Raw genomic sequence first — 22,898 nt, forward strand, 5'->3', positions numbered from 1 at the left:
CCATTTACTCACACCTGGTGCTGGCTCATGCTGGTGCCACGGGGCTGGAGCAAGGGGTGGCTCCCCTTGCCAGACACAAGTGAGCAGGGCCGACACAAGCCCCTCGTCCCCCAGAGCCACCTCTCTGTGCTCCAGCTCATTCCCCTTCTGAGCCTGAGCCCCCAAAAGCAGCAGCCAGTCCCCATTGCCCCAGGGCTCCATCATGGAGCCCTCAGTTACGGAGCTCATGCCTCCATCTCCCACCTGCCCTGGCAGTTCCAGCCTGCAGGGTGCAGCCCTTCCTTGTCCCACCTGTAGCTCTGCACACACTGATCTGTACCATTTATTCAGGGTTTTACAGAAGTCAGGGGGCTGGGGGGGTCAGACCGTCACCAGGGCAGGGCAGGGGGAAGTCGGATCCCGACATTAAATTATGGGTTAAATTAATGAGCAAGAAAAACCAACAGTTTTGTCTCAGGAGAAAGTGCCCAAGTGCGGGAGTGGGTGGGGGTGAACCCTGACCAGGACCCCAGCCCCTCATGTGCACCACATGTGCCCCAGTCCCAGGACACGCATGTGCCCGCACAAGGACATGCATGGACACGCGTGCACCCCTGTGCCTCCGCTGACGTTTGGTCCCTGCTTGGAGCCCCCCTGCCCTCTCCCAGGGCTCCAGGGAACCTGTGTCAGGCCAGTGACTCCCCTCTGTCACTAGCTGCAGGGCACAGGAATCCCTCACCAACCCAGCCCGGGACACCACAGCCCCAGGGAAGCAGGGGAGTCTTTGGAGGGTGCAGCCCCCTGGGAATCAGGAGTGCAAGAGCGGCCACGCTGGAAACACCTGTGAATGGCCTGGAGGGGGCCAGGGTGTCCCTGGCACCCAGGGTGTCCCTGGCACTGGAGGGCAGAGCGGGAGCCCCCCGGGTGCCAGGTGCAGCAGGGAGGCCCCACAGTCCCCTCCCAACATGGGGGGGCCTGGCTGTTCCGGTGCTGCCCCCATCAGCTCCACTGTGCCACAGGGCAGGGGTCACCCTGGGTGGCAGCTGGCAGTGGGCCTGGGAGGGGTGCACCCTCATCCTGCCCCGGGGAGGCAGAGGGGGGCAGTGAGAGGTCCTGGCTCACCCCAAGGTGAGTGGGGTGTCTAGGGGGGAGCAGCCCAGCAAGGGGGGTGTCCCCAGCCCCTTAGGAGTGTCAGGGGCAGGGGGGCTCCAGCTGTCTGCTGTGTGGGGTCTGTACAGCAGGAGCTGCTGCACCCTGCCCTGAGGAGGGGCTGTGGGATGGGGGGGGGGCCCAGCTCACTGGCAGCTCCCCACACCTGGTGCCCCACCCCAAATCCAAGACCAGGCCTGGGCTGTGGCCCCCACGAGCCCCCGGCCACAACTAAGGTCCATGTGTGCTCCTCCATCCGGGGGCACGGGGCGCTCACTGCTCCTCCAGCCAGGAGGGCTTCTCGGCACCGGGAGTCTTGAGCTTGATGTTGAACTGCTTGAGGGTCTGCTCAAGCTGCTGCTGGTTCCCGGCAAAGTACGCAGAGATGGCGTTGTGGAACAGCAGCAGTTGCTTGTGCATCACCTTGATCTGGAGATGGGATCATGATTGGGATTCGTAATCATGAACAGTCCTCTGAGACCCCCGCGAGTGCCCCTGCGCACCCCCCCCAACCCTGCACTGCTTATTCCGCCCAATTCATGTCCTTGAGTGACAAATCCAACGTGGCCATCGAATCCCTGCAGGGACCCCATCCCTGTGCCTCCTATCCCTGTGCTTCCCATTCCCATCCCACACCCCCCACACCTGTCCTGAACCCCCCTCCTCACGTTTCCAGTCTCTGCATCCCCCACCTCTGTCTTGCATCTCCCATTCCTGTGCCTGCCCCCCATCCCCACCCCATCCTTCCCATCTCTGCACCCACCTTGTTCTCCTCCAAGAATTTGAGCTTGATGGCCACGTCTGCCCGCAGCTTCTCGTACTTGTCCTTGTGGCTCTGGAACTGGCTCTGGGCTGCGTCCAGGCGGCTCACGGCGCCGGCGTCGCGCGGGCCCATGCTCAGCTCCTCCAGGTCCGTGCGGTACGCGTCATACTCCAACCTGCACACAGCCCTGGCCTCAGTGCCCTGCTCTGGATCCCTCCAGGACCCCCCGAGCTCCCTGCCCCACCTGGCCGTCTCATACTGCTTGACTGTCATGAGCGTGTCCTCCATGGTCTTGTTGACCAGCGTGTTGATGCTGGACACAAAGAAGTTGACAGCCCCCAGCAGGGTCTCCCCGTTCTTGCACAGCAGCTTCTGCGTCTCCGCGTTGTACCCAAACTCCTCCTGGGGACAGAGGGATGGGTGCACAGGTAAGGGGCCACGGATCACACCCCCACTCCCCTCCATCAAGGGTGCTGCAGGAAAAGCCCCTGAGACCACTGAGGCGAACTATGAGCCAGCACCGCCAAGCCCAGAACCAGCATGCACATCCACTCCTGTGCAGATCCCGTTTCTGCCCTGAAGTCCATGTGTGACTCCCCAAGTCTGGACCCCCACAACCCCGGTGTCAACCCCAGCCGCCCCTGCCCCCCTCAGCCCCAGCATCCGGGTGTCTCCTCCAAGTCCTGGCACTCTCCATTCCCCCCTGCCCCAGCCCTGGTGCCCAGTGTCCCTGCCCTCGCTCCATGTCCCCCTGGCCCTGGCACACCTGGAGCTCAGGAGATTTCTGGCTGAGGTCAGCGAAGGCGTCCCCCAGGGCGTGCTGTGTCTGCACGAGGCTGTAGAGGTGGGCCGTGAGCGCCCGTGCCAGCTGCAGCACGCTCTCGTACTTGCGCTTGGTCTCCCGCAGCAGCTCGATCTGCGTCTCCAGCTCCAGGTCCACCGTGCGGGACCCCCGGCCAAACCGCTCCGAGAGCAGCTGCTTAGTGCACTGCAGGAGGGGCCAGTGAGGGTCCCCTGCAGCACCCAGAGAGCGGCTGCCCGTGGGAGGGGGGCCGGGAAGGGTCACTGGTGTCCCCCCACCCCGGGGTCCCCTCACTTCTCACCTTGTACGTGTTGATTCCCCACTTCTTGACAATGTCAAACTTCTCAACGGCGATGCCACGCACGACCTCCTCTCCACCAGGCGGGGGTCCGGGGGGCGGCGGGTGCAGCCCGGAGCCTGGCACAGGGACAGGGATGGGGACAGGACCTGGCACCAGCTCCCAGAGGGAACAGCCACGGGGACCGGGCAGCCCCAGCCTCCAGAACCGCTGTTTCCACAGCAGCACCCCCAGCCCTGGGCACACGCCCAGCACTGGCTCACGGGCATCGCTGCTCCTGCCAGCCCTGCTGGGGATCCAACACAGGGGCACAGACCCAGCCCAGCCGTGTCTGCTTGCACCAGGCCCTGCCCCATCCTGCTGACCACCCTCACCAGGCAGGACACAGGGAGAACACCACCCAGCAGCACCGGGAGTCCCTCAGGTGGGCCCCCCTGGCCAGGACCCACCTCTGAGCCTTCTGGGCCCCCAGTGCTGTCCTGTCCCAGCACAGGGATCAGCACCAGCACCGGGCTCTGGCCATGACACAGCTGCCATGTGGGCTCTGAGCGCTGTCCCCAGGGCCCCAGAGCCGAGGGACGCCCTGAGGTGGGGTGAGGGGCGTGGTACCTGCGGCAGCGGCGGCCGGCCGGGCCATCCTGCGGGCAGCGGGCGCGCTGGGGGGCACCGGTGGTCCTCGGGGGGGGTGAGGGTGGACAAGAGAGCCTGGAAACGTGGGGGCTGCGGGGGCCGAGCAGGGTGGGGCAGGACAGGACAGGGCGCACAGGGCATGGGGGCAGCCAGGGCAGAGGGGACGGGGGGCAGGGGACGGGGACGAGTGCGCGGGCGGGCGGCAGCGGGAGAGTGACGGCAGCAGGTGAGACACGGCTGCAGCCACACAGACCGACTCCCCACCCCAGGGAACCCCCGGGGCCCTGCGCAGGAATCGCTGCACCCCAAGAGCCGGGTGGGCCTGGCGTCATGGGGACACAGAGACACAGGGACACTGGGCCAGCAGTGGCGGTGCTTAGGGAAGGACCCTCACTGCTCACCCTCTCTGCCCACACGGACCCTCCTCAAGCCCTGGGGGGACCCTCAGGGAGAGATCTGTAGGGAGCAAGAACAGCGGTGCCAGTCTCCCAGGGTGCAGGGCCCAGCTGGCACCACTGTGGCCTGCTCTGACTGGGACAGCAGCAGAGGTCAGCAGGGTGTGGCTTAGGGGCCCTGCCTGCTTCCTCATCCCCAGCACACTCCAGAGCTCCTGCTGCGTAGGGACCGGGAGAACCCGGGGATTCTCCGCCAGAGCAGGGACTCAGAATCCCATGGGGATATCCTGAGCAAGGGGATGGAGATTCCCCAGCAAAGATCCCACCCTGTGATAGGGGACAGCAACCCAGCCCAGCCCAGGGAGAGCAGAGCTGGGGCAGCACCCGCCCTCTGCCCTCACTACACTCCCTGAAATGTTGCCCCTGCACAGAACCCGAGCCCAGCGGGAACAGAGCCCCCCAGGAGACTCCTTGGCTGGGCCATAGCAGAGCCTCGTGTCATGAGCCAGGGGCAATGAGGGAACCGAGCCCCTTGTTCCCGTGACGATCCCCATTCCCTCCCAGCCCAGCCCCACTACCTTTGATGGTGCCGGTGGGGATGATGCCCTCGGCTGTGCCCCCATAGCCGCCTGACACGATGCTGGTCTCGTTCAGGTTGGGTCCTGACACCATCACCTGCTGCAGGTCCTGGGGGGCAGAGGAGCACAGGGGGCTGAGATGCAGAGACAGCACGGCCCTGGTACAGCCCCAAACACCCCCAGGGGTTCCCAACCCCCGCACCTGCTCCAGGCCGTCGTCCTCGGGGAGGCTGCTGGTGTCCCCGTTGCTGCTGATGGGGATCTCCATGGTGGCTGCCTTGCTCAGGATCCCGTCCGACATTCTCAGGGCCTGCAGGGACACAGAAGTGGTGCTGGGGCCAGGACTACTCCCCAGCCAGGGGCACCCAGCAGTACCTGAGGGGGCATGGTGGGAGGGGACAGCAGGGGGTTACAGCACGGAGAGGGGAGCCCACATCGGCAGCTGCTGGCACCGAGCACACTCTGCCCCCTGCCCACGGCCTCCTGCAGCCGCTGCCCGGCCCGGCTCGGCCGCCTCTCGGGACACCCCTGGCTCTCAGAACGGACCCGCAGGGTGGCGCATCCCAAGGCACCGACCCCAACCCCATCCTCAGCCCCACACCATCACGCCCGGGACTCCCGGGTTCCCCCGCCCCTCGGGCCGCCCTCCGTGCTCCCTCTCACTAACGCCGTGGGGGATCCCCGCGTCCCGCAGACCCTGCCCGGGACGGCGGCGCCAGCAGCGCCCAGCCGCCCTCGGCCAGGAGGGCACCGGGAGCCACGTCTGCAGCCGCAGGAGAGCGGGGGGGCTCGCTGCGCCCGGACCGGTCCGGCCGCATTCCAGGGCAGGCGGGGCCCGGGGCGGGCTCCCCAGAACCCGCTACCTGTGACCTGTCCCCGCCCGGCGGGGACACGGCCCGGCCCAGCTCTAGAGTCGAACCCTGCGGGCAGAGGCCGTCACCGCTCAGGGCCATCCTCGCCGGAGAACGGCCCCACAGGCCCCACAGCCTCCAGGGCGGGGCGGGGGCAGCGCCGGAACGGACCCCTCCGCCGCGGCGCACGGCAAGGCCCCGAGGCGGGACCGACCTCCGAGGGAACCCCGGTGGCTGCTCCCGGCGGAACCGGCCCGAGCGGGCGGCGGCGGCCCCAGGCCCGCTCCCAGGGCTCTCCCGGCCGGGCTGCCCCGGCCCCGCGGCCGCTCGCCCCGCGCCGCCCCCCGGCCCCACCTGCGCCCCGGGCCCGCCGGGCCCCCCCGCGCCGCTCCCGCTCCGCCTCGGCCCGGACGCGCCGAAAGTGGCGTCAGCGGCCCGGAAGTGGCGTCATCGCTGAGCCGGACGGAAGTGACGTCGCCGCGAGCTCGGCGGGTGGTCCCGTAGCGGCGGGGCCGGGCCCGGGCCGGGCCCTGATGGACCCGGCGGCCGAGCACCGGCAGCAGCTGCGCAGCGTGAGCACCTGGGCCGGGGTGGGCAGCGGGGCGTCCCGTCACGCCTTCGGGAGCGGTCGCGGGGCTGTCGGTTCGGTGGCGGGTCCCGGTGTGTCCCGAGGGCTCCGGGTGTGGGAACTCCGCAGGAGAACCGGCGGGTCCCCAAGGGACCCGGGCGTCTCGGGCTGGCCGGGGCCCCCGGCGGGTTTCGGGGGTCCCGGAGCGGCTCCGCCCGGTGTGACCCGCGCCTGCTCCCCAGCTGCGGGACTTCCTCCTGGTCTACAACCGCATGACCGAGCTCTGCTTCCGCCATTGCGTCTGCAACCTCAACTACCGCCTGCTCACGGGCCGCGAGGTGAGCGGGGCGCGGGGCGCCGCCGGGCGGGGGTCCCCGCCGCGCTGACCGCAGCCCGTGCCTCCGCAGGAGTCGTGCCTGGACAGCTGCGCGGCCCGGCTGGTGCGCGCCAACCACCGCCTGATGGGCGCCTACGTGGGACTGGTGCCGGCGCTGCTGCAGCGCCGCGCGGCCGAGCACGGGGCACCGGCGGGGCCAGCCGCACTCCCGGCCGCCCCGGGCCCCGCCGAGTCCTCGCCCGCTGCCGGCACATAGCAGCGCCCGGCCGCAGCTCCGCACGGCAGCCGGGCGCGGCTGGCACCGCCCCTGCCCTGCACCAGCGGGAGCAGCTGCAGCCAGGCTGGAGCAGCATCTGCACTCGGCCCCGGGAGCCCCGAGCAGCGGCTGGGATATTCAGGGCACCGGGGGCCCAGGAACGGCAGGGAACCCTCCCTGGCCCTCGTGGTTGTGGAGTTCTGGGAAGTGGATTGTTAGTCCCAATAAAACATTTTTACAGTAATGGCTTAGTGTGACACGTGGGGAGGGCACCAGAGCCCTGGCCCGTTCCCTGGTGGGTGTGCTAGGGGGAGCCCACAGCACGACCGGGAATCCAGGGAATCGCACCTCAATGTGAGACAAACACCTCCCTGCAGGGGCCCCGTGCTCACAGGACGCTGTGGGGGTCAGGTGCTGCCAGGCCCGTGTTCAGGGCGTGTGTGTGCACGGTCCTTGTGACACCTGGGGGAGCCTGGCCTCTTCTCCCCTCCCCCCGCTGCAGCCCCTGCTCAGAGGGCATGAGCTGCGGGCCAGGACAGCGTTAGGGCTCGGGGCAGGCACGCACTAGCCCCGATACAGAAATAAATTGATATATTCCGTGTACAAAACATGCTCCTGCAGGCCCGGCCGGGCTCTCCCGCGCATATAAATAAGGCCCGGCCTGGCCATCCCTCTGTCCTGCCCGCGGGGGCCAGCGCCTGCGCCGGGGCCACCCTTGCCACGGGACCCCCGGGCTGGCCGGGGTCACTTAAGGTCCACATCGAAGTCCAGCACCAGCAGCTTGGTCTCCTCGGTGCCGTTGCGGCTGCCCACGGCGCACACCAGCTTGGTGTTGGAGGCACGGATGCGCCACACGACGCCCCCGGAGCCGCCGCTCTCCAGGGCCACCAGGTTCCGCACAAACTCTCCGGTCTTCAGGTCCCACAGCTTCACTGTCCCGTCATCTGAGCTGGTCACCACGAACTTGGAGCTGAACTGCAGGCAGGTGACAGCACTCTGGTGCTTGCTGGGACCTATGGGGAGACACTGGTGAGTCCCAGATGCGCTTGGGGCACCTCCTGTGTGACACGGGTCCTGCCACATGTGGCAGCTCAGAGCCACCCACCACTGTCCAAGAGCCAACCCAGCCCCAAGGGCAGGGAGCCTCCCCTGCTCCCTCCCACCCCTCCAAGGGAGAGAGCTGCCCCTTTCCCAGCCCCTTGACGGAGGGAACTGCCCGCTGCCCCACAAGGGTGAGCAATCCCCTCTCACCCTGCAGTGTCTGCAGGCACTGCCCCGTCTTGATGTCCCAGATCTTGACAGTGGAGTCGGCGTTGCCTGACACGAGGATGTTGTCGCGCAGCTCCATCCCGCTGGTGAGTGACTGGTGCCCCATGAGCGTGTGCAGGCAGTTCCCACTCTCCACATCCCACACGCGGATGGACGTGTCCAGGGACCCACTCACGATGTGTGTCCCATCAAACTGCCAGAGAGAAGAGGTCCAGCTCAGCGTGGAGGACAGGAGTGTCCCCTGGTTTGGGGTGCAGCCCACAGCTCTGGCATCCCCTGGTTGGGATACAGCAGCCCCCAGTTCCAGCACCACCACCAGAGACCCCCGTTCAGCAGCTGAGACATGGGCTCACACACCTCTTGCTTTTCGGGCTGTAGAAATGCTCCAGGGAAGGAACATGGAGGAGCGTTTGTGTCCACAGCATGTGTGTGTGGGAAGTGGGGTCACGGGGCAGAGACTGTCCCCACAGGACACAAACATGGTCTGTGTGTCCTTGTGTGGCAGATATGTCCCTTCAGGGCACAGATGTGGCCCATGTGTCCCTGCAAAGCCCACAGTGCCTTGCATGACACAGGCACAGCCCATTTGTCCCTACAGCACATTGGAACCTTTGACACAGCTGGTGCCCTGTGAGTGGAAGGCAGGGCAGTGACAGGGCAAGCCAGCAGGAGGGCAGGTTGTGCCTTCGAGGTTGTACCTGCAGGCAGCAGGGAGGGCAGGAGGGGATGTGTGCAGGGCCGTACCTGCAGTGAGTAGACACGGTTGGTGTGCCCCTGCAGTGTGTGGGTGCAGCTCTCGCTCTCGGGGTCCCACACCTTGACCGTGTAGTCGTAGGCACCGCTGACCACCTTGTTGCCATCGTACTGGACGCAGCGCACGGCCGCCACGTGGCCCATCAGCACGTGCAGGCACTGCCCCGTCTCGATGTCCCAGAGCCGCAGCGTGGCATCCCGGGAGCCACTCACCACCCTGCAGGGGAGGGGACACGTGGGCCCAGCTGCCAGGGCAGCCTGGGGGATAACAAGCCTCCCCCTGCGGACACGCCCTCCCCAGTAGCGCCCGCCAGCCCCGTACCTGTTGCCGTGCAGGTGCATGCAGCGCACGGTGGAGGTGTGTCCGTACAGCGTGTGCACGCACTCGCCGCTGTCAGCGTTCCACACCTTGAGCGTGCGGTCAGTGGAGCCACTGATGACAACGCTGTCCCTCATCTGGGAGGACCAGACCCCCCCAGTGTGGCCCACCAGCGTCTGCACGCACTGTGGGGAACAGGACACGAGGCACAGGTGAGCCTCTCACACCTCCCCCCCTGAATCCGCGCAGAGGAACAGCACAACCCATGTCCCTGTCAGAAAGGGCCCAAACTGACCGCAGGAGTCAGGGTGTGGCCTCACCTGTGCCCAGCACAGGGAGATGGTCCCTGCCCTAAACCCCTGCAGTGACAGTGCCACTCACCTCCCCTGTGACAGCTGACCACACTTTGAGCGTGTTGTCATCAGAGCCGCTCACGATGCGATTTCCGCAGAACTGCAGGCAGGTGATCACGTGGTCATCGTGGCCCTTCAGCACCTGTGGGAGCACAGGAGTGTGTGGGGGGCAGCGTGGCCCCCCCAGCTGGCAGGACCCCCCAACACAGTGAGCAGTGGGAAGGCAGCAGGAGCTGTGGGGAGAAAAGGCAGGTGGGTTTCCAAATCACCTGCACCCCCTGATGCTTCTGCGGGGCAGCTGCTGCACAGGGGCAGGGGTAACAGGAGAACAAGGAGTGGGGGGCTCAGGAACCCAGGACCTGAAGCAGCAAGAGAAGGGGTGATGGGGACTCTGCCCAGTGGCAGGAGGGACCCCCAGGGGGAGATCACCAGGGCTCTGGGACCCTGCACAGAACACAGTTGAGCCCTGTGATGCTGCACCCTCCCTAGGTGCTGGGGCTGGCTGCAGCCCTGCATGGGGCCTTAGAGACGGGCAAAAGAAGGGACCCCCTTCTCTAGGCCCAGGGGACCTCATTTCTGTTGCACTCACTGCTCGGAGCAAGCCAGGTCTGCTCCCCATGGCAGATCCTGCGCCTGCTTCCCCACACCAGTGACTGTCCCCAGGTCTGTCCCCAGAGGGACCCAACCAGCCCCTCAGCTCTCCAGGGTCCTCCCCTGGCAGGGTCACCCCCAGGCTCACCTAGGGGATCACAGCCCCCCAGAGTCTGTCCCCCCACTGGGACACCCGGACCTACCTTGGGGGGCCGCAGCTCCCCACTGCGCCAGTTCATGTCGATGCGGTGCTGGCGCAGGAAGGCGAATTTCCAGGGGCTGTACATGAATCCAGGGCTGAGCAGGCGTCGCTTCCGCAGGTGTAGGGGCTCCTCGATCCCTGCAGGGGACAACACAGCAGTGCCTCACCTGGGTCAAGCTGGGGATGGCCCCCCAGCCCCCACGCAGAGGACCCTCACCTTCCTCACGGCACTTCTCCCTCCAGAGGAGATTGTCCTCGGCCAGGACTCTCCAGTAGCGGCAAGTCTGGGCAGCACGGAGCAGATCCCGTGGCTCCAGGAAAGACAAGACGTACAGGGCCAGCTATGGGGATGATAAAGGTCACAAAGGGGTCACTGGGGGGGTCAGGCCAGGCCCCTGGTCCCCCAGCTTCACTCACCTCCTTGGGCAGCAGGGAGATGAAGTCCCGCTGGAACTGGGGCTCGATGACCTGCATCATGTACTTGATCTGCGCGGGCTCGCAGCGGTCAATGAGCTCATCCAGGGCCAGCAGCTTCTCAGGGCCGCTCCAGCGCTGCAGGGGGACCCCAGAGACCCCTGACTCTGTGTCCCCAGCTAGCCCAGCCACAGCCCTGGCAGCCAGGCCAGCAGCCTGAGGCAGGTGGGAGCTTGGTGGGTCACAGGCGCTGTGTGACAGGTGACATCACCCCTGGCCAAAGCTGAAGCCTCCTTTGTGTTTCCTCACACAAGCAAAACTACCCAAAATCCACCGTGGGGCCAGCCCCTGCCCATAGTGGGGATCCCTTAGGCTCGGCTCCCTCCCATCACACCCATGGGGCCACCAGGTGAGCCATACCTGGAAGGTGCGGAGCCAGTCCTGCAGCTCAGGTGGGGGGGCCACCGAAGGGATGCGGCGGCGCCGGGCCTGCCCCACCTTGGCATTGCGCAGGTCCCCGAAGGTGGTTGTGGGGCTGGGTGTACAGGGACCCAGTGTCCTGGGAGAAAGGCCAGGCACAGGTGAGGCCGTGGCACAGGTGGCATCTGCCAGCACTGCTCCGGACCACACTGTGCCAGACTCTGGGAACTGCTTCCTGCCAGCGGGAGCTCCACCCCACCGACCCTTTCTCTTTGCTCCCACCCTGTTGATCCCTTGCCCAGATATCCAGCCCAGCCTGCTCAGCAGACAGGTAACTGGGCAGGGCTGGATCTCACCTGGGCCAGCCCCTACTCAACCCAAGTGGCTCCATCATCCTCCTGGGGAGGGCAGCAGGAGGCATGTGTTGCCCCAGCATACAGAACCCCCTTCACCAGCCGCCCTCAGAGCGCCCCCATCCCTCACCTGCCGTAGTCAGAGCCCTTGCACAGCTTCTTCCCAGGGGACAAGGCTCGGCCATCCGGCCCATTCTCCGACTTCCGCTTCATCTGTGGGACACAGCAGATCAGAGCGCCTGGGACAGACCCAGGCAGACCCCCAGAGACCCCCTGCCTACAGCTGATCCTTGCAGACCCCTACAAGTCACTCACCCAGAACCACCTCTGTGGGCCCCCTGCCCAGAGCTATAGGGCAGACCCCCAGCTACTCCTGCCTTCTTCCTTCAGTGTCCATACAGCAACAACGGATCCCCACACGGGGCAGGGGGACTGGGGTAGACCCGGGTAGCACCTCCTACCCCCACCCTATGACCAAGGACACCCCAATGCAGGGCAGGGGTCTGCATGGGGGGCTGGGGCAGCAGCTCTCTCCCCAGCCCTCGCAGCCAGGCACCACGGAGTGCCCAGCCCCGGTCACCCTCCCGCAGGTGCCCCCAGCCCCGCGGTCACCTTGGGGCGCAGATGCCGCAGCAGCCCCCCATCCCCGGTGCGTTGCAGGTAGTCGATCCAGCGCTCTCCCAGGGTGTAGTACAGGTAGACGTTGCTGCTGTCTTCCCCCTCCTCACTGCAGCAGCTCCCTTCCTCCTCCTCCTCCTCTTCTTCCTCCTCCTCCTCCTCCTCCTGCTCCCTGGTGGACCTGGGGGGCTCCTGTGGTCCCTGCCCCCCAGAACCATCAGGGTCTGCTCCGGACCTGGGGGTTCCCTTCCAGGGGCGCTCCGGCTCCCAGGGCCCTGGTGTTTCCTCCTCCTCCTCCTCTTCCTCCTCTTCAGCCACCACCTGAGCAGGGAGAGGCAGGGAGCAGAGCTGACTCTGCACCAGCCTTGGGCTGCTGGACACCCGGAGCCAGCCAGGGGCTGGGAGTGCTACTGGCTGTCAGTGAGAGCCATGGCCCTGGAGCACAAAGCTCCACTCAACAGCACCATGGGGAGTTGCAGGGTGAACCCCCGGACCCACAACCTCGAGCTCCTCCAAAATCCTGTTCAGTTCTGCCTGCTTGCCACGAACTTCCCCTGAGCCCTCCCAGAGCCAGACCTTTTCCCTTGTCCTTGCACCTGGCAGCAGGGACCCTTCTGCACCTACCTGTGCTGCAGGTGCCCTGTGCTCCTCACTGTCCCCCAAAGGAGCGGGGCTGGCCCGTGGGGGCCCCTCAGGGCCCGGGCACCGCCGGCACGTCATGCGCTGGCTGTTGAGCTCCAGGATGCGGGTGGTAATGCCCTTGACGTGCAGCAGGTCATCCAAGCAAGTGAACCCCTTCAGCTCCTGCACAGAGGGAGGTCAGCCCCGCCCAGGACAGAACCCCTCCCGCTCGCACAGAGCCCCTGCCCGAGTGGACCGGCAGGGAGCAGTCACAGCGCTGTGAAAGGGCGGCAGCAACCCAAAGCTGCCAGCTGGGGTAGGAGCACTGTGCTCCCCAGAGGAGCAGCGCCGGGATGGGGAGTGAGGCTGCAGCTCCAGGGCACGAGAACAACTGGACCCATGCAGACACACACATGTGGGAGGCACCCACCGTCCCGGGGCCCTCGGGCCGAGCACCGCCCGGCCCCGACCGGGGTTCAGGTGCCTCCCATCACCCTGCCCGGGCTCCCGGAGCGCCTGCCATGGGAGGAACCTGGCGGGGCAGGGCTGTCCCGGGGCAGGACTCGGCGGACAACCAGCGCAGCCCACGGGCCCGGGAAGGGCCCGGCTGGCCCTTCTGACCCGGCAGGGTTCGTTTTACGAAACGAACTGCTACGGTGCAGTTCGCAAAGGGCCGCAATAGCAGCACCGCCCCGGGACAGGCCCTGCTCCAGACAACCCTCCCTTTGTATTACCGGTTTCTGCCCTCCCGCCTCCCGGCGCTCCCAGCATATGTGTCCACAGCGTTTGGACGTCCACCCCTCTACCTCCTTTTCCAGCCCCAAACACGCCAAGCGCTCCCGGCCCTGCCTCGCCCTGCTGCGGTGCTGCGGTCCCGGCAGGATCAGCGCAGGCTGCCGCAGACCCCGCGGTGCCGCTCCCACCGCTCCGGCCGTGTCACGCGTCGCCGCAGGGTCTTGCCCCACCATCGCCGGTGACGGCGTTCGGAGGCGGCCGGGACGCGGTCCGTCCCGCCGGCGCCTCCGTTCCCCGCTCCGGCCCGGGGCGCTGCCTGGACCGGCAGCAGGGACGGCAGCACCGGGGGCGGCTGCGCTCGCCCGGCCCCGCGGGATCCCGGCCCGGCCCCACCTGCCCCGGCTGTCAGGACGGAAACAGCGCTGTCGCCCCCGCACTCGCCCCGCTGCCCCCACCCGGCACCGACAGCGCCACGGCAGCCCCGCCTCGGGGACCCGGGGCTCAGCTCGGGGTGCCGTCCCCGCCGCTCCCCTCTCCCCTCGCACCTCTCTCTTGCGGACGATACCGCGGGCACGGCGACGGCCGATGCCGCTGAGGGCACCCTCCAGCTCGGCCACGCCGGCGCGGTTGATGTCGAGCTTGGCCCCGGCGGGGCCCGGCCCGCCCGGCCCCGACATCCCGGTACCGGGCGCTGCCGCCGCGCAGGCCCCACAGCACCGCGCAGGCGCGGCCCCGCCCCCCACAAGCGCACGCGTAGCTGTGAGAAAGCAGCGGCTTTATTGGTGTGGCGCGGGGGCGGGGCCAAGGCCCATGGCCCCGCCCCCTCCCGCTCACCGGCCCCGCCCCCTCCCCGGTCACCGCCGCTTGTACAGGCACGGCCGCAGGCGCAACCCGGGAGCGGGGCCGGGCCGCGCCGGGCCCGTCTTGGCGAACTCAAACAGGTAGAAGTAGGAGCTGGAGAGGTCCTGGGGGAGCAGGGACACCCGACTCTGTTACCATCACCCCAGAGCCCCCATCATCACCACAGCCCCGGAAGCCTCAGCCCACTCCAGCACCGCTCAACACCGCCTCAGAGAACCCCGGGTCTCCCCTGCCTCCTTCCAGCCCCCATTGTGCCCAGGGCTCTCTTGCCCCCAGACCTTGGCTCCAAAGTCCTTGTGGGCTTTAAGTCCCCCGGCCCCCAGCATACTCTCTAAATGTCCAACACCCATCCATCATCAACCCCACACCACAATTCCTCCAGGCCCCGGGACCCCAAAACCTCTCCTGGGCTGCACACCCACCTCCAGGCCCCCTTGTCTTCTCCCCGTCCCCAGCGCCCCATCCTACCCACATCCCAAACTCCCACAGCGCACCCCCACAGTCCCCAGGACCTCCAAAACCTTCCCCCAGGTTCCCTTCCACCCCTGTGTGTACTGGTCTCCCCGTTCTCCCGTTTGCAGTCCCCCATGCGCCAATCCCTCCCCACCTTCGTCTATTTTCACCGTGCCCTGATCTGCTCCACACCAGGCTGGGCCTTAGTACACCCCTCCTTGGGTTCCTGGTGCACCCAGTGCCCAGCCCTAGGCACACCTGGGCACGCACCTTGGAGACGGTCTTGAAGCCCAGCTGCGTCATGGCCTTCAGGAAGGCTCGGGTGTCCTCAAAGCGGCTGGCCACCTCGGCCACCATCAGGGTTCCCCTGTGGTCACTTGAGCTCTGAGCAGGGCACCCAGGCACCCCCAGGACACTGCTCAGCATCCCTGTTCCTCCCCCAATCCCCACTGCCCCACAGCCTGTGCCTACCCGAGCCTGAGGACACGGTTGGCCTCTCCTAGGATCTCCTCCAGGTTGGTGCCCATCAGCGCCAGGCAGAACACGGCCACGTCGACCGACTCAGCCGCCAGCGGCACCTGCCCACCCCGGGACACCCCCGGAGAAGGAGGATGATGACTCGGCCTGGAAGCTGCTCTGCATAGCCCCGGGAGCAGGAGGAGGAGGAGGATGGCGATGTTGACGGGAATAGGCTTGTGGGTTCAGCTGTGCCCCAGGCGCTCACCCAGCTTTCGAACAGACACACACCAGTGCTGCCCTTCCCGCACGGGACCCTCGGGGTCACGGTCCCCCCACCTGCAGCCTGCCCAGCAGCACCCACTCCCTGCCCCGGGGGTCCCCCAGTACCTTGGCCATGTCACAGACGGTGACCCGCGGACTCAGCGGCACCAGGTCGAAGCAGTGCACCTGGTTCTTGACGCTGGCGGCCAGCGTGCAGTCCCCGCACCCGAAATCCGCCACGACCAGCGACGCTGGCCTGGGGCAGGGTTAGCGGGGTCAGAGTGGCCCGGCCCGGCGCCTTGCCCCTCTCACCCCGCTCACCGGCCCCTCCGGTCCACACTGCCCCCAGGCCTCGCCCTCCCGCTCACCGGCGGCGCAGGTAGCGCACGATGCGCTGCACGGGGCGCTCGGGCCAGCGCCGCACCTGCCGCTCGAAGCCGCGGTGGTAGAGGTGGAAAGCGGCAGGGTCGGCGCGGAAGAGCCGCGCCGCGTCCCGGCTGGTGCCGGTGTAGAGCTGCTGGTTCAGGTAGCGGAACCGGGCGCCGAGCAGCCGCTCCTCCATCCGCGCACGGAGCGCAGCCGAGCGCCCCGAGCGCGGCTCCGCAGGAGCCTCCGGCGGGTCCGGGGGGCCCGGCCCCGAGCCCCGCTCCCCGTCCGACCCCGCCGGCGGCTCCTGCTGGCGCTGCCGCTTCTGCCGGTTCCGCCGCTGCCTACGGCTCAGCCCGGCCGGTTTCCCGGACCCCTCCGCCGGCTCAGCCGGGCCGTCTGGGGGCATCGAGAGGGGTGTCAAGGCACGGAGGCGGCTCGCTGCTGCCCCACGGGCCCTGGAGCAGTCCCGGTACCTGTGTCCGGCCGCTGCCCGGCCTCCCGAGGCTCGCCGGGACCGGCCGGGAGCTCCCCCGCCGCTGCCCGCGGCCCGCCGGCCTTCCTCCGCTTTCGGGGCCGCTTCCGCGCCGCCTCGCCGGCCCCACCGGTCCCGGGCCGCCGCCTCTTTCCCGTCGTGCGGCCCTTGGGAGAGCGCTGGTCGGTAACTCCCCGCGCCCGGGACCGGCCCGCCCGCCGCACCCGCACCACCCGCTTACCGGCCTGCCCGGGCCCTCCGGGGCGCCGCGGAACAGCGGCTCCGCCGCATCGTTCCAGCCCTGCTCCGCGAACATGGAGCGGGCACCCGCGGTCGGTACCGGGACCCACGTGCTCCCGCCCGGGAAGCGCCGCGGGAACAGCCCCTCCTGGCGGCCCGGCGGTGCCGCGGCCGGCCCGCTCCGCCTCCGGGCGGAGAACCGCGCCCCCGGTCCGTCTGGCACGGCCCTGCCCCGCCCGGTGCCGTGTGGCGCGGCCGGGGCCGGTGCGGGTTCCGGCCGGCAGAGGGCGCCTCTCGGGGCGGAGCCCCCGCGCCGTCCCGCGCCCGCCGCAGCCGCCGCCCTGCGGAGCCGCCGGGACACGCACCCGGTAACGGCGGGACGGCACCGGCACCGAGCGGGGACAGGTTGGGGAGGCCGCGAGGGCGGCTGCGGGCGAAGCGAGGACGGGGCCGGGACCGGGGCCGGGGCCGGGGCCGGGGCCGGGGCCGGGGCCGGGGCCGGGGCCGGGGCCGGAGGGAGACCGGCCGGAGCCGGGGCTGGAGCTGGGTGGGGGAGCTGCAGGGGAGGGGTGGGGGGCGCAGGGAAGGGATTGGGAGTACGGGAAAGGGTTGGGAGTACAGGGGAGGGGTTGCGGGGGCTGGAGGGGAGGGACTGATGGGGCCGCGGGGCAGAGCGGGCCCTAGCAGCTGCTGGTTCGGGGTAGCACGGGGAGGCTGTGTCCCCACGTCCCTGCCCCGGGTGCTGAGCAGGGCCCAGGTGGGCGCTTGGCCATCCTGGCAGGGCTGGGGCTGGTAGGTCCTGGCAGCCCCGCGGGACTGGGGAGGGGCCGATGGGTGACAGGAGGGCACAGTCCTGGGCCGAGCAGGGGACAGGGTGGGGCCACGACGGGGCATCATCACTGCGGTGTGAGGTCCCGCAGGGCCGGGACTGGTGTGGCAAGTCCTGGGGACTGCTTTTCATGAAGTGCCCCCAGATGGGTGGGGGATAAAACTCATCCAGGAGTGTGGGTGTTCTGGTGCCAGGACAGGGCCAATACTGTCATGGATGTGCTGAGGCCACTCTGGGGCCTGTGAGACCCTGGCAAGAATCTGGGGTTCTGCATCCCACCCCTCTGGAGCTGCCTGGGGCAAGGGGTGCAGGCAGGGTCCTGGGGGGCAGCCACAAGCACTGGCAGCTAGTGGGGGTCCTGCCATGTCTGGGTGGGCATCAGGTGTGGGGGAATCCTCCAGCAGCAGGTTTGAGCCCCAATGGGTGCATGTCAGGCATGCTGTATTCAATCTGACTCTGTCCCCACACTGTGAGACTCACTCCACGTCCCTGTTCAACATCACAGACCCCCAGGCAGTGGGTTCCACACTCACTGCTGGGGCTCAGGAGGACATGGGAAGCAGGAGGGAGCTCTGGGCATGGCTCTGAGCTGGGGTGCCCGTGGATCCAAGGGGAGTGCATGAGGCTCTGGAGTCCTGGTTTCTGAGCATGGTGCCATGCCAGGCCCAGCCAAGTGGGCCAGGAGGGTCATGGGGCTGCAGGATGCCATGCCAAGGATGCTGAGCTATGCCAGCCCCATTCCCACACCAGATCTGAAGGATCCCATCTTGAGGGTGCTGAGCTTCCCCAGCCTCAGTCCCCACCAGAGCTGTGGGCACCGGGGCCAGCTGTGCGTGGTGATAAGCCTGGGGGTGCCAGCCTGGCTTCCTGGGGGTGGCCATGGCCCCGCCGGAGTCACCCGGGATCTTCCCCTTGGGCTGCCGGTGCCGCTCCAGCCCGGACCTCAGCCTGCCTGCGGCTTCCGGGAGAGCTGCATGGATGGGGCGGGAGGGGACGAGGAGGGGGCCAGGAGGCTCCTGTACTGTTCCAGGGACCTCCCGGCCGAGGGGGATCAGGGGTCCCCACGTCCTTACCCACGTCCCCTCCCGCAGCCGCCATGGACGACATCTTCACACAATGCCGGGAGGGCAACGCGGTGGCCGTGCGGCTGTGGCTGGACAACACCGAGAACGACCTCAACCAGGGGTGAGCGGGCCGGGCTGGGGCGGCTGTGCAGGGCTGCGGGGGCTGTGCTGGCGGCTGGTTTCCGCTGGTCTCCATGGAAAGGCAGGGGGCAGCCGGCAGGACACAGCTCCTCCCCACTGCAGGAAGTTACCGCATCGCTGAGGCACGAGGCTGAACATCCTCTGGCCACTTCCTCGCGGCCCGAGCCACAGCCGGGGCTCAGCTGGGCTGGGGGTGTCTCCCCTGTCGCCATGGCTGTGTCCACTGACCTTTCCCTCGCGTCCCCATCCCCTCTCTGGGAGATACGTGGGCAGACGGCTGGGGCCACTGAGGCTGGGAGTTATGGGGGCCACTCTGTGTCCCCGCGTGTTTGCTCCCCATAGCCCATTCCAGGGGTCTTGCAGGACTGTGGGGTCTAACATGTGCTCACAGCCATTCAGGAGCCACATTTGGGCCAGGCATGGGGTTTGGAGCATCTGCCTGCAGTGTGTGCAGCTCGCACAGCGTGACCCTGTACCATGACCCCAGCCAGGCCATGGCTGTGGCATTCTGGACAAGCTCCAGACAAATGGCCTCTCTCGGTCTTGCCTCCCTGCCCTCGTGGGACCCAGGCACAGGGAGCTCTCCCAGACCCACAGAAGGTGCCCAAAGGACTGTTCTGTACTGGGTAGCCCCTGTCTGCAGGGCCATGGTGGGGGCAAATGGGGTCTGCTGTGCCAGGGGGCTGGAGGGGGCCAGGACTGGGGGGAGCCTGGGATAGAGGGGACCCGGGGCTGCAGCAGCCCCTCTGCCAGTTCCTGATCTCCATTTAAGGCCTGGCTGCCACCTCCTCCCTTACTTGGTCATGGAGTGGGGGGATGGGGACAGGATCCGTCTGTGATTCAGCCTTGGAGGAGACAGGAGTTGGCCTGGGCTGGTGGGGCCCTGGTGGGGGTGGTGGGAGTGGGATGGACATTCAGCCCGGTCCCGTCACTCCTGCTGCTGGTGTTTTGAGCCTGATGCCAGTGATGCCTGGGCCACGGGGCTACAGCTGAGCAGAGCCCCCCCATCCTGCAGGGACGACCACGGGTTCAGCCCCCTGCACTGGGCGTGCCGCGAGGGCCGTTCAAATGTGGTGGACATGCTCATCATGCGTGGGGCTCGCATCAATGTCATGAACCGGGGCGATGACACCCCACTGCACCTGGCCGCCAGCCACGGCCACCGTGACATCGTGCAGAAGGTACCTGTCCCCTGTGCCAGCACCTGCCCTTCCCCACCCCCTGTGCAGCCCTCCACACTGCCCTCATGGGACTCACTTCCCTCGTCACCTGTCAGGAACACCCGGCATTCCCCCGGCGCCTCTGAGCTCCCTGCTGCTCACAAACTCCCTCTGAGCCCCACATCAGCTCAGCCCCCTCCCTACCGCTCCCAGTGTGCTGCCCCTGCATCTCCCAGGACAAGGCACAAGGAGGATGGGGGCTGTCCTGGGCTCATGGGGATCTTGCCTGGGCTTAGAGGGACAGTCCTGGGCTCACGGGGCCTGTCCCCTGTCCCAGCTGATGCAGTTCAAAGCGGACATCAATGCAGTGAACGAGCACGGGAACACACCGCTGCACTATGCCTGCTTCTGGGGACATGAGCAGGTGGCTGAGGTGAGTGGGAGCACAGGCAGGGGGGATGGCAGGGTGGGAGGGGGGCTGAGGGGAGATCACAAACCACAGTCCTTGCTCGCTGCTCCCACAGGACCTGGTGAGCAGCGGGGCCCTGGTCAGCATTGCTAACAAATATGGTGAGACTCCTACAGACAAGGCCAAGACACCACTGCGAGAGGTCCTGAAAGGTATGAGGGTCCCTCAGAACCCCGTAACTGACAGCCTCTGGCCAGCCACAGCAGGCTCTGGGTGCCACTCTCCTCCTGCTCCCTCTGCAGAGCGTGCTGAGAAGCTGGGCCAGAGCCTCACCAAGATCCCCTACAAGGACACGTTCTGGAAGGGCACGACCCGCACCCGGCCCAGTAAGGACTGGGGGTCCCTTGGGGGGTGCCGTGGGTCTCCCATGCCCTGCTGGCACTGCCTCCTGGATCCAGCAGCCATGGGCACTCATCCGTGTTGTTCTACTGTAGGGAATGGGACCCTGAACAAACTCGCTGGGATTGACTTCAAACAGCTGAGCCTGAGCCACAAACTGAACGAGAACCAGTCGGGAGAGGTGGGTCCCTGTTGCCCCCAGGTGGGCGCTGTGCCTGTGCAGACCACCGTGTCCTGGCCCTGCTGGGCACAGCCGTTCTGGACTACCATGGCCAGGTGCATGGAGGGAGCTCCTGCCCAGCTCAAGGGGCTCCTTTCTCTGTGGTCCCATGGGCTTCAGAGCCCCACACGGGGACCTGGGGATGCTGGGGACTCTGCACCCCTTTCACAGTGCCTGTGTCCCTTCTTTTTCTCCAGCTGTGGAAGGGGCGCTGGCAAGGCAATGACATTATCATCAAAATGCTGAAAATCCGGGACTGGACGACGCGAAAGAGCCGGGACTTCAACGAGGAGTACCCAAAACTGCGGTGAGTGCTGCGCCTGCCTGGGGCCACCCCAGCAGGTGCCTGGGATCCCCACCAGCATTTGACCAGGGCCGCTCCGGCACCTTCTCAGGGCAACAGCAGCTCTCAGAGCATGGGGCAGGCAGGAGCTTCCCAGCTCGGTGGGGCCAGGAATGCTCCAGGGTGCAGGGAGGCCCTGGGGGATGGCAAAGGGCAGGTGAGGGGGCGCAGGCAGCCCCTCCCTGTTTTTAGGGCTGTCACTTCTCTTGCAGGATCTTTTCCCACCCCAACGTGCTGCCGGTGCTGGGCGCGTGCCAGGCCCCTCCAGCTCCCTTCCCCACTGTAATCAGCCACTGGATGCCCTACGGCTCCCTGTACAACGTCCTGCACGAGGGGACCAGTGAGTGCTGGGGATGGTGTGTTTGGGGACAGCAGGGGCCCCTCCAGCCACAGCCCTGGGTGGGCTTAGGGTGGGCTGACCCCCTGTCACCCCCTTCCCAGATTTTGTGGTGGACCAGATGCAGGCGGTGAAGTTTGCCTTTGACATTGCGCGGGGCATGGCCTTCCTGCACACGCTGGAGCCCCTCATCCCGCGCCACCACCTCAACAGCCGCAGCGTCATGGTGAGTGGGGGCTCTCCCGAGGCAGGGGGGCTCTCAGGGCAGGGGGGCTTCTGCTGACTGCCCACTCTCCCCAGATCGACGAGGACATGACGGCACGAATCAGCATGGCCGACGTCAAGTTCTCCTTCCAGTGCCCGGGGCGGATGTACGCCCCGGCCTGGGTGGCTCCCGAAGGTGAGTGCCCAGTTCCCAGCCCCCCAGCCTGGCCCCCTCAGCCCCAGCCCCACTGAGTCCCCAGCCACCCTCCAGCCCTGCAGAAGAAACCAGAGGAGATCAACCGGCGCTCGGCTGACATGTGGAGCTTCGCGGTGCTGCTGTGGGAGCTGGTGACACGTGAGGTGCCCTTCGCTGACCTGTCCAACATGGAGATTGGTATGAAGGTGAGGGGGTGGAGGGGCAAAGGGACTCATTTGGGTGAGCTAGGGGAGAAGTTCTGGCCATTGAGGGTGGTGAGGCCCTGGCAGAGGTTGCGCAGAGAACTTTGGCTGCTCCATCCCTGGAAGTGTTTCAGGCCTGGTTGGAGGGGGTGTGGAACCACCTGGGCAGGTAGAAAGTGTCCTGCCTGTGGGGGCAGGGTCCCAGTCCTGACTCTGGCTCCTCTTGGTGCTTGCAGGTAGCACTGGAGGGGCTACGTCCAACCATCCCCCCCGGCATCTCCCCACACATCTGCAAACTGATGAAGATCTGCATGAACGAGGACCCAGCCAAGCGCCCCAAGTTCGACATGATCGTGCCCATCCTGGAGAAGATGCAGGAGAAGTAGAGGGGAGGTGCCTCCCCCCTCCAGTGCTGCCTTGCACCCCCTGCCACCCCCAAGTGCCTTTAGCCCCAGAGCCAGGGGGAGCAGAGGACACCCCTCACCCTGAGCCAGCCACGGACACACGGTACAGACGGCACTGCCTGCGCTGGAGCTCTGCAAGCTCTGGAGCCCCACCCAGGGTAGCCCCTCACCAGGGTAGCCTTAACCCAGCCTCTGGGCAGCCCCCAGTCCAGTGCAGCCCCCCTAGCCAGGGCATGGCATGTGGCCTGGCCCTGCTGCTGGGGGATGGGGCTGTGGGGCCCCCTGTCCCCCTTGCTGGGCAAAGCCCAACCCAGGACTCAGCCCCTCAAGGTTGGCGGGGAAGGGGCAGGCCAGGAGAGGCCACCTATGGTGCCCAGCACTGCCCCCGCTTCGCGCTTCACTGGCCACTTCCCTCTGGCCTCAGAATGGCCACTGGCAACCAAATAAACATTTGGTATGGAACCAGCTGCTGGGGTACAGGGCACAGGAACCGGGGGAGTTGGTTGGGGGGCTGGACAGGGATGTCTAGGACTGAGAGTGGGGTTGGATTGATATGGGGCTGCCTTGCAGCCCACACAGCCCTGGTCACAAATCACCACACACAGCAACCCTCTGATGCC

The 22,898-nt window shown here is 67.3% G+C and overlaps 5 protein-coding genes across 12 annotated transcripts; 2 read left to right on the top strand and 3 right to left on the bottom strand.

Moving 5' to 3' along the window:
• Positions 1–309: 309 nt before the first annotated feature.
• On the bottom strand, positions 310–5,924 carry ARFIP2 (ADP ribosylation factor interacting protein 2). Of its 6 annotated transcripts, none has more exons than XM_063393375.1 (9): positions 5,800–5,924; positions 4,797–4,904; positions 4,595–4,703; positions 3,601–3,711; positions 2,995–3,110; positions 2,658–2,879; positions 2,136–2,293; positions 1,892–2,066; positions 310–1,557 (listed from the first exon to the last, which is right to left on the bottom strand). In XM_063393375.1, the coding sequence occupies exons 2-9, from the start codon at positions 4,893–4,895 to the stop codon at positions 1,402–1,404; spliced, it is 1,146 nt and encodes a 381-aa protein (XP_063249445.1). In that variant the 5' UTR covers positions 4,896–4,904; positions 5,800–5,924; the 3' UTR covers positions 310–1,401. The 6 variants fall into 6 exon arrangements, with proteins under 6 accessions (XP_063249445.1, XP_063249448.1, XP_063249447.1 ...); XM_063393378.1 differs by lacking the exon at positions 5,800–5,924 and adding an exon at positions 5,660–5,785; XM_063393377.1 differs by lacking the exon at positions 5,800–5,924 and adding an exon at positions 5,262–5,417.
• TIMM10B (translocase of inner mitochondrial membrane 10B) lies at positions 5,882–6,850 on the top strand. 2 transcript variants are annotated; one of them, XM_063393387.1, is made up of 3 exons: positions 5,882–6,017; positions 6,256–6,351; positions 6,421–6,850. In XM_063393387.1, the coding sequence occupies exons 1-3, from the start codon at positions 5,979–5,981 to the stop codon at positions 6,604–6,606; spliced, it is 321 nt and encodes a 106-aa protein (XP_063249457.1). In that variant the 5' UTR covers positions 5,882–5,978; the 3' UTR covers positions 6,607–6,850. The 2 variants fall into 2 exon arrangements, with proteins under 2 accessions (XP_063249457.1, XP_063249456.1); XM_063393386.1 differs by having other exon boundaries at positions 5,904–6,035.
• Positions 6,851–7,180: 330 nt separating this feature from the next.
• On the bottom strand, positions 7,181–14,008 carry LOC134548480 (F-box/WD repeat-containing protein 7-like). The gene is made up of 13 exons (XM_063393364.1): positions 13,800–14,008; positions 12,523–12,702; positions 11,893–12,219; positions 11,411–11,493; positions 10,928–11,066; positions 10,511–10,645; positions 10,311–10,434; positions 10,095–10,231; positions 9,329–9,442; positions 8,951–9,132; positions 8,620–8,845; positions 7,858–8,068; positions 7,181–7,619 (listed from the first exon to the last, which is right to left on the bottom strand). Exons 1-13 carry the CDS (start codon positions 13,929–13,931, stop codon positions 7,351–7,353), a joined length of 2,259 nt encoding a protein of 752 aa, XP_063249434.1. The 5' UTR covers positions 13,932–14,008; the 3' UTR covers positions 7,181–7,350.
• Positions 14,009–14,060: 52 nt separating this feature from the next.
• On the bottom strand, positions 14,061–16,557 carry RRP8 (ribosomal RNA processing 8). Its single transcript, XM_063393380.1, is given in 8 exon segments — positions 14,061–14,219; positions 14,839–14,935; positions 15,040–15,146; positions 15,415–15,544; positions 15,657–16,053; positions 16,131–16,233; positions 16,236–16,296; positions 16,371–16,557. Coding segments are annotated over 8 exon segments (1,056 nt in total). The 5' UTR covers positions 16,421–16,557; the 3' UTR covers positions 14,061–14,108.
• A 45-nt stretch (positions 16,558–16,602) lies between these two features.
• Positions 16,603–22,743, top strand: ILK (integrin linked kinase). 2 transcript variants are annotated; one of them, XM_063393371.1, is made up of 13 exons: positions 16,603–16,737; positions 18,290–18,383; positions 19,419–19,584; positions 19,901–19,996; positions 20,088–20,184; positions 20,275–20,358; positions 20,467–20,552; positions 20,789–20,898; positions 21,147–21,274; positions 21,376–21,497; positions 21,572–21,671; positions 21,747–21,877; positions 22,111–22,743. In XM_063393371.1, the coding sequence occupies exons 2-13, from the start codon at positions 18,295–18,297 to the stop codon at positions 22,258–22,260; spliced, it is 1,359 nt and encodes a 452-aa protein (XP_063249441.1). In that variant the 5' UTR covers positions 16,603–16,737; positions 18,290–18,294; the 3' UTR covers positions 22,261–22,743. The 2 variants fall into 2 exon arrangements, with proteins under 2 accessions (XP_063249441.1, XP_063249440.1); XM_063393370.1 differs by having other exon boundaries at positions 16,622–16,774.
• The last annotated feature ends 155 nt before the right edge of the window (positions 22,744–22,898 follow it).

Source organism: Prinia subflava, chromosome 3 (genome assembly GCF_021018805.1).
Source record: "Prinia subflava isolate CZ2003 ecotype Zambia chromosome 3, Cam_Psub_1.2, whole genome shotgun sequence".
In the NCBI taxonomy this organism is placed as follows: domain Eukaryota; kingdom Metazoa; phylum Chordata; class Aves; order Passeriformes; family Cisticolidae; genus Prinia; species Prinia subflava.